Source organism: Magallana gigas, chromosome 4 (assembly GCF_963853765.1).
Source record: "Magallana gigas chromosome 4, xbMagGiga1.1, whole genome shotgun sequence".
NCBI lineage: Eukaryota > Metazoa > Mollusca > Bivalvia > Ostreida > Ostreidae > Magallana > Magallana gigas.
The window spans coordinates 28,640,129-28,649,520 of NC_088856.1; the positions used below are offsets into that span (position 1 = coordinate 28,640,129).

The following is a 9,392-nucleotide window of genomic DNA, read 5'->3' on the forward strand; positions in this document are numbered from 1 at the left end:
CGAATAATTCCTTATTACTTAAAAACAAAGATCGATATAACTAGATAGCTATGCTATGGCCTTACTGAGTAAAATTAAGTAAGTTTTGCAGCATGTTAAAACTAAATTCAATTGTGTAAATCCCCATCCATTTAAAACAGCATTTGATTATAGACTTAATAGGTCTGCATACTGACAGCATATTGACAGCAATCTTTGCTATATTTCTGAAGACAATTTAATAATTGTTTATAATTTATATGTACATGTTTTACTCGTATCGCTCGCAATGTGATGGACACAGTTTTTACTTTTGAAGTTGTTGCCGATCTCTATAGATATCACATGTGTGATGCTGACATTCGCTAACGTACACCAAGTAAATGGACAAGAGCTAGTAGAATTGTTCAATCTTCATTTGTTATTCCATTGTATATAACTTGTAAGTTGTAAGAACTTGTTTCCAATCATTTTGTGTATTTTACACAATAAAATATGTTCAAATCAATCATATAACCTATGTCATTGATGCTTGTCGGATCCCTTATTATCTAGTTTGCCTTTGAAGCGATTTGGTGTCTTTAAACAACTTGAAATAGTTGTCAATATGTTATATTATGTATGTGTGAAAACCTAAATAGGGTAATCATTACACAGAGAGAGAGAGAGAGAGAGAGAGAGAGAGAGAGAGAGAGGGGGGGGGAGGAGTGTGTTCCTGTTTTATTGTTATCTTAGATGCATTATTTATTTCAATCCAAGTCACCTTAACTGTGTCTCGTTCGTTTTTTGATCGTAATCTTTTACATTTTAAGTCACTTATTTGAAACAACTAGACCACTGTTGATCAAAAACTTCAAGATGTTTTCTTGTAACTAATCATCATTGATAAATATTCCGACCAAGATAATTCACGCCACATGTACAACATTTATATCATTTAAAATATTCTATTTGTTTCTACAATGAACTGGGTAATAATCAAGATCTATAAAAAAAAAAACCTTCTCCCACATATAAGGTCAAGTACTGGAAGAACAAACTATTTCTATAGAAGAGAGAATCTATGGTTTACAGAGTTATATATTATTGATATACATGAACATTGTACTCAGAGCAAAAAGCTGTTTCAATACACTCATGCGTTCACATCTACATTCATTTGCAAACCCAACACCTTCACTCAGTGATAGGAACGGCCTTTTCATGCAGGATTCAACTTCTTTAAAAATATATAGAAATGATAAATACTTGTACCTAAATAAATACTCTTTAAAATATTTTAACAATACAGAATCAAAGGCCATTTAGAGACTTTTGAAATATTTTACGATATAAGTTGTTTAAAAAAATCCGATGAACTGTCATTAAGAATAAATTTTATGCGAAAAGGTAAAAGTTTGTCATTTTCTTTGGATTTCAAACAAAACATAAAAATTGCCTTTTATAAATAAAAAAATCGTATATAGGTGAGGACTAAAATTGCAAGTTTTATACAGTAGGTCGACGTAAAATATTTTCCGTTTGCCAAATTGGATGGTTAGGTTAAAGTTACGTGTTGACTGAAAAAGTGATAGAATGATAGCTAGTCCGTGAACTGCATAATAATTTTTCAGATTTTTGTTTGAATAAACATTGACATGTAACGCTTTATGTATGAGTACCGTTTCTTCCTTTATCACAGTGCTTTAAAACGCTCACTTGAGCATACAACAGCCAAAGTGTCACGTAAAAAATATTATGAAGTTAATTTTAAAAGCAACAAAAACAAAATCCTTTAAATACATGCAAATTATTATGATATGTTATCTAATACATGCAAATATTTATAAGAATAATGTATTTGTAATAAGATATATTAAGTAGACAGTGAGTACATATCCCACATTGCAGCAATTGCTGAATTCTAAGTACATTCTATTTTCTTGCTTAATATGACAATGTTACATTTTTCATTTTGTAAGAAAATTTTCGTCAGAATCACAGAGATTTGTGTACATGAAAGAAATGCGAAGTAAATTCAAGTTCTAATTAGAGTGGACAACTAATGGCGAGAACTGTACTTATCATGTACATGTACACGTATTTCTCAAGTTTCATAGAGAGTCATGCGGGTAGAGAATCCAACTACTCATGCAGTATACGGTAAAAGTGTTATCAATACTCAGCATTATTCGCATCAAATAAGGACATATAGATAAAATTAAAAATTTATAAATCATTTTTCATAATCTTGTTATGATACTAAGTTTGATTCTTGCCTAAATCGCTAAAACATTACATCTTTAAAAAACAAACACGTTAAACAATGCTTCACATATAGTTTAGTGCAAGTAATATGAGGTGAACCAAATTTATTATATGCTTTATTAATTCCTAGCTCTTTTAGTGACCGATTTCCAACAATCGAGAGAAAAATAAAACGTTTTCTTCACTAGCATTCACTTGCAAGTTGTCTTTGCTTGACAACACTCGATATGATATATCTGTATCAAATCGTTGCTGAATCATATACATGTAATGACACAATTGTTGCTGATGGGTTTTTTCCCGACCCTTATGATGATTAAAGTTGCGTGAAGTGGTTCAACGTTTTGATGTTTTCACATTTTTATAAAAGATAAAATACACTGGTTGTTTCATTAGTATCACTTACGTGCCCGGAAAGATAAATACATGTACTTATACGGGTGTAAGGTCAAGAACATAGCTTTTAACAACAGGTTTTCTTCCGATGCTTATTTTTTATTTACAATTCAAGATCAGTGCACAGCAACATCTGTTGCACTTGATCTTTTCGTTTTAGCCTTATTCTAGTTTTCCTCAAAAAGACAGGTTTTGAACAACTTTCAACAGATTCATATATGTGTGGTAAACATTTTTCATCATACAGTTTTCCTACGTATGGAGTGTATTTGCTATAATGATATCTGTTCTCTGTATATCTAAATGCAGTTGGTCCTACAGCTTTATTGACAGCATCAAAGAGGCATTGATAAATCTGTATAAGATTTGAATTCTTTGATAGCATTTCATATATAAATTGATCAGGATCTTTTCTTTTATTTTCTTTGCAAAAGTTATATAAAAAGTTCCTGAAAATATGTGTGGTATGTATGGACCTGGAAAGGGGTCCAGAAAAAGAGAATTCAAATGCATAGTAGCCATAATGCAAGTCTGAAACTGTGCAAAGCCATGGATTAAACCACAGTCTACTCGAGATGTTCTAGACTTTTTATATTTACTAAGTTTTTCATTGACCGTTTTTAAAGTTTTGGCTTTTATGCCAAATAGTGCAGCTTCTATCAAATTTTTCTCACACCCGATTGAAGCAGGGTACATAAGAGCCCACTTTACTTTTAGCATTATCAAACAAACCAGGACACTTTGCATATGGGAAATCGTTACCTTTCGCTGGGAATTCCTAATCCAAAATATAACTATTCCCAGATTTAGTTCAAGATCTGGTGTCATATGATCAATGTTAAAACAAGGTATATCTAAAATCATGCGAAGTAGATTTTTTTTCTCATTTCGCGAGAGGTCTGGAATATCTGATAGTTTAATCGATTTGCCAGAATAGGTCTCAGGTTTTACAGGGTTTATACCCTGACTAATAATTATATCTCCTCTTCTGTCAAACTCCTCAACAACACTTTTCATGTTTGATGCTATTCCCCAGGCTCCATTTGTCTCGAAATCGGCACTGTCCTCAGAGAGCAGTATTCCATATATATATTTTCTTAGGTTTACGCTAGATTGATAAGAGGAAGCTAATGAGTTTGGATCTTCCACCTGAGGACTTAAAAACTTTCTGTGTAATGTAATAATGTCCAAACAATTTGGAGATATCAACCCTTTTCTGTGATGAGAAAGATACCACATGGGAATCGCGGATTCATTAACAAATCTTATTTGATTTTCACCTATCTGTTCTTTTCCCATGAAGTATGCATATAGAGAAGATTCAGTTTCTGGTACATTTGCTTGAAATGTTTCAATAATTATGCCTTCACTATATGATTTCAACCCTTGTAACCAAAGAAGAACTTTGAGAGTCCTCTTGTCACCAGGTGATTTCCAATCCTGCGTTTCACATTCATTTGACTGGATTGAATCATTGAAAGATTTAAACACATCTTTGTCGATATAATCATTTCCAAGGAGGGCAGCTAACAATGGAAGAACTTCTTTCCCCAAAGACGGAAAGAAATTATCAACATGATAGAGTCTGGCACGAAGAAAATGTTCCACGCTGTTATTCTCCCCTTTAATTTCTTGTAAATTGAAAATTACTTTGTCAAAACTAATAAATCCGCCCGTTAATGGAAAAATAAAGAAATCACTATCGTTTGATAGGACAGGACAGTTCAACGTATTTGCAAGCATTGCAATTTCTTTGTCAGCCTCGAAATCACACACTGCAAATGGTATGCTCAGTTTCTTTAAAACTGCTTTAAAAGTATCAAATGCAAGGATTGGCATAACTCTTTTCTTGCATCGAATTCCACTAGCAATTCGCTTGGCGTTTTCAAGTCTCTGCTTCATTCTCTTTTGTATTGTTTGAAATTTCAGGTAATTTGGATCATTACTATAGTACCACCATCAAACACAACATAAAGCTCGATGTTGCAGGAGTGAAGGAGGCTAAAGAATTCTGTGATTTTTATGGCATATTGATCATAATCCCCTCCATGATAGAAATCCAAATGGGTATAATCAAAAATGAAATGATACAGGCTATTGCCATCTATAACAAGCCTTGTTGAATGCAGCGAAAATTCCTTCGTAAGTTGTGGATTGCAATTAACGAAGGTTGTAAGTCCTGGAATTCCCATGTTTCACTGTGATGTTGTTGTTGTTCTATGTTTCTGTCATATGAATACTTGTTGAAGAATCAGGGAATGAAAGGCCTCACTGAAAGTTACGATGACAAATCAATAAATATAAAGTAATTATGAATATTTAATTTTATGTCGTTTTTGGCGAGCAGCGCAATGTACACATTATGTTCAAACATTAAAGTTTACCTTAAATCAGAACTGCATTCTTAACAATTCACAATTTAAATGGTATTTCAGTCTTACTTACGCCTTATGATAGAAAATATTTCTCCTGTTTTCTATGGCTATCTTATAAATTATCTGATTATCAGCTTCATTGACAACGTATTTCATGTTTATATCATGCATACATGTTTTTTTGCTTGTTTATACTCCTGGTCATTCAAAAAATCAATATTATCGTCAAAACAAATAAACTATGCAATTAATGATTGTTTGATAATATTTTAAAACTAAAGAAATACATTACCTGATCGATGAGTCGAGACTAAAATTCTCGTTGGTTGTTGACAAAACAGTCTTAAGCATTGAATGATGATCAATATGTTACAAAAATTATTCCAATACAAAGCTGGAAACTTTCCAGTGAACATTTTTTGTTGCATCGACAGCAACAACCAAACAATCAACCTTCTAAAATAAATGTTTCCTTTGAAAACTTGTCTCAAAAAGAATATATTTATAAGCATGCCAGGTCTATCGATTTTTTTCATTTCCTACCTATTTCAAAAATTTATATTCTTTGAAAACGTTAATATACAGAATTGTAATTTTATTTTAGATCACTTATATCTAAAGGAGTTTCGCAAGTTCACTTTATCATGAAAAAAAGCAATTTTGTTTTATTTTCAATTTGTTGAATTTAAAAAGAAATTAAATATTTTTGGTTTAGAACCCAATATTTATAGAATACATTCAAAAATGCGGATTATAAAATCAGTGATTAATCACATAAATTTGAAATAACCATAAAGGAGACCGTAGCTTAGTGGTCAAGAAATTAGCAATCAGATCTGAATTTAAAAAAAAATTCAATTATAATATTTTTTGCCGTAAACTATTATTTAGTAAAAACATATTCAAATATATTAGATTGAAAACTTGAATACTTTCCTTACTATCTTTATACAGAGTTCTTTATCAACATTAATTTTAGATAGGCTAAAAATGGTCATGACCACCCAGGCCTCTTAAGTTATGTATTGGCTCATCTTACACATTTATCGTAATTTGGACTTTTTTCTATCAAGTGCCATGTATAGCATATGTTATTGAAATTTGGCTAGTTTTATGTTTAATGGGCTCCACAGAAATAAGAAATAAGCTATTGTAAATTTGGTTTTTAAAAATTCAATTTAAAGGTAATAAGCATGCAATCATAACGCAGGTTATTCTTTTATTAAAATGGTTGCTTTATTTGTCGAGGACTGGCTTTTCGATTAAAAGTGATTTTTAAAAAACATAATGAATTAAATTATTCATACGTGTTGTATGAATTAAAATTAAACTTTTCATTTAGTGTGGAAAAACGCCATCTGCCAGAGTGTTGAACATGTTCTTTATTTGAACAAGACATACCGTTTTCAATTCCGTTGCGCACGAACGCAGAAAAATACCCAGGAAATGTGTACATGTGTAACTAACTCGTGTCTGTGCTACTTGATGTGAGGGACTATTTAATGTAATTCAAAACCTTTATTTTTATCTTGTCTACTCAAATGTCTCAATCCATGCACTGTCTTCATCAGTGTTGGTAATCCAAAATTAGAAACTATGGCTAATTTTGGGTGGAGTAATTCTTTTCATAAGTATTGAAATAATTATGTAACGTGTTTTCAAAATATTGATCATAAAAATTACGTAATACAAATCTTTGATCTTGTCAAGTATATTGGCTTTCCATCAGCTAATCTAAGCACTAGTATTTTGAGACTACGATGGTGTGATTTGTATGTGACTTTATCATTGTTTATAATGTATCATGACCCCGAATACCTTAGTCTGACCTCACAAGGGGCATAATTCATACTACATTTAGCAGAGTATAAAATCAACATGAACACGGATTTTTACTATGTTATTATCACGAAGCCGATAACTGGTACAGTAAATCGTAAAAACTCGGCATATTCGGGGCGTGCTTAGAAGCACAAAACAAGATGTTTTGGGTTCTAAATAATGATATAAACTAACAGATTGATAAACAAGGAGTTCACTTTTTAAAGTATGTCAAGTTTTATCCAAAAATATCAAGAAATAAGGAATTACGAAAAGAAAACGTTAAATTTTAGCCGATAACTGGTACAGTGCCAGTATACTTCCGAATGCAAAATATAAAGAAAATGACAATATTTTCATTTTTGGCAAAATTGCAGGAATTGGGTCATTTAGGTGACGTCATAGATAAACAACTCAAAGTTCAAGCTCTTGTAAAAATGACTCTCATTTTTGCTATTTCGAGCTTGTTTATCGAAAATGAAAGAAGCTAGGTTTTTGATTAATTTCACAATAAAAACTTATCAGTTAAAATTCAATTATATCTTACGGACATCATCTAACATGTTTTGAAATACCAAAGGTGTAAGCAAGTACTCTGGTGCAGGCATTTTGTAGTTTATTTGCAAAATGCCTTAATTCATAAGTATAGATACTTATATTTTCAACCTCGATTGTTTATCTAATAGAGTCATTTTTACAAGAGCTTGGACTTTGAGTAGTTAAGTCAAACAGAAAAGTGACATGGGCCTGTCTGAAGACCTTATGATAATTTTCGTATTTCGTAGCTACTGTGTGCAAAACTTGCTTCTTCAAAGCTCAATGTACAATGTACATGGTGTCATCAACATTTGCAATTCATACACAAATTATGTAGCATTAAACAAAACGCTCTATTTTGATTTTTAAAGCTTCATTTGAAACACAATTTAAGATATTTCAATGTGAACGAGATTACATAATATTCAAAATACCTTCGAGACTACTGTTTCATAATTCTTATATTGTACAATTTTTGACAAGTAAATGAAGCTAAAAAATCTTTAAAAGGTCAAAATTATTTTTAAATATGTAACCATTGCACTCCTCTGCTATACAGCAATATACACTGTAACGGAATAATGCAATTATAAGAATTTTTAACTTTTCTATATTTTGTTCAAAGGTAATGAATTAATGGTATACAATACAATACAAAGTATATCTCATCACGGTACAGTAAAATGCATTCACTATGTATACGGTATATAACATTACATATGTCCAATTTTTTGTTTTTGAAAATAGTCAAATACTATAAAGTCTCCAATGATTTAAGATATTTTAAATGATACTTTTACATATATATATATTTTCAAACTCGGTTCTTTATTTAATAGAGTCATTTTTACAAGGGCTTGGAATTTGAGTAATTAAGTCAAACAGTAAAGTGACATTGGCCTGGTATGACCGAAATTACCACCTCATAATATTCAAAGAATGATTTCTTATTACTTATATTTATATCATTTCCAATTTCTACAGTCTCAAACAATAATTTTATAACCACTATTTTTTTTCATTTAGCACATGCTATGTATTACTATGCGGTGCAGCCAATGCCGTTTTTCGGTCATGCTATTAGACACGCCCATTTTGTGTCGCATATCTTTTATGAAATTATTGTGCTATAGGCTTCAAAATTGATTCGTAAAGTTGTCACAGACAAGGACAGTTAATGTAAATATTAGTTCATAAAACTCTCAGAACGTGAACCGATGATCTTTTCCCGGTGACCAGACTTTATGGACCATTGAAATGCACAGATGACATGATACGTATACGTTAAAAAATGTTTAGTCGAATAAATTTTACTTATAAACTTGATTAATTTTGATATGATTAGCTTGACCAAACCTAGATCGAGACGTTGAGTAATATATATTAAGCATATCTAATTTATCACTTAGTTTGTTGAGTTTGAGTTTTTAGAATTTATTTCAAAACTACATGCAAGAATATTATATACTTCAGGGGCCATTCTATCTGTATTGTATGAACACTCCAACATATTTGTAGATTAATGAAAAAGCTTATTGTCATGATTGTACTCATCAAATCTGCATTGCATTTTTCAATAATACAAATAGTATATATTCAATAAGCCCATGGGCCACATCACTCACCTGAGCAACAATAGACATAATAAAATCAGCTTTATAGAGTCATATACAAAATATCTAAATGTCATATAATAAATCCTGTATAAAAACAAGAGGTGTTTGTAAAACACTCATGCCCCCTCCTTTTAATTGAAACATTTCCGAAGAAAATGAACGGAAACTGCAAATAATTGGATGGAATTTTTCTACGTCAAAGGGGCATAACTCTGTATAAAATTGCTCGATCGTACCCAAAATTAATCTTGACCTAGATATTATCTTGATTGACCTGTATACCAAATTTCATGTCAATATGTGCATCCTCTGTGAGGAGAATGAACGGAAACTGCAAATAATTGGAATTTGTACTTCCAAGGGGCATAACTCTGTCGAAAACAGCTCGATCGTACCCATGATCGAACTTGACCTAGATACT

The 9,392-nt window shown here is 31.3% G+C and overlaps 1 protein-coding gene across 1 annotated transcript; it reads right to left on the minus strand.

The window, feature by feature from the left end:
- Positions 1–1,864: 1,864 nt before the first annotated feature.
- LOC136274614 (protein asteroid homolog 1-like) lies at positions 1,865–4,649 on the minus strand. Its single transcript, XM_066081895.1, has one exon. The coding sequence runs from the start codon at positions 4,522–4,524 to the stop codon at positions 2,938–2,940; it is 1,587 nt and encodes a 528-aa protein (XP_065937967.1). The 5' UTR covers positions 4,525–4,649; the 3' UTR covers positions 1,865–2,937.
- Positions 4,650–9,392: the final 4,743 nt, after the last annotated feature.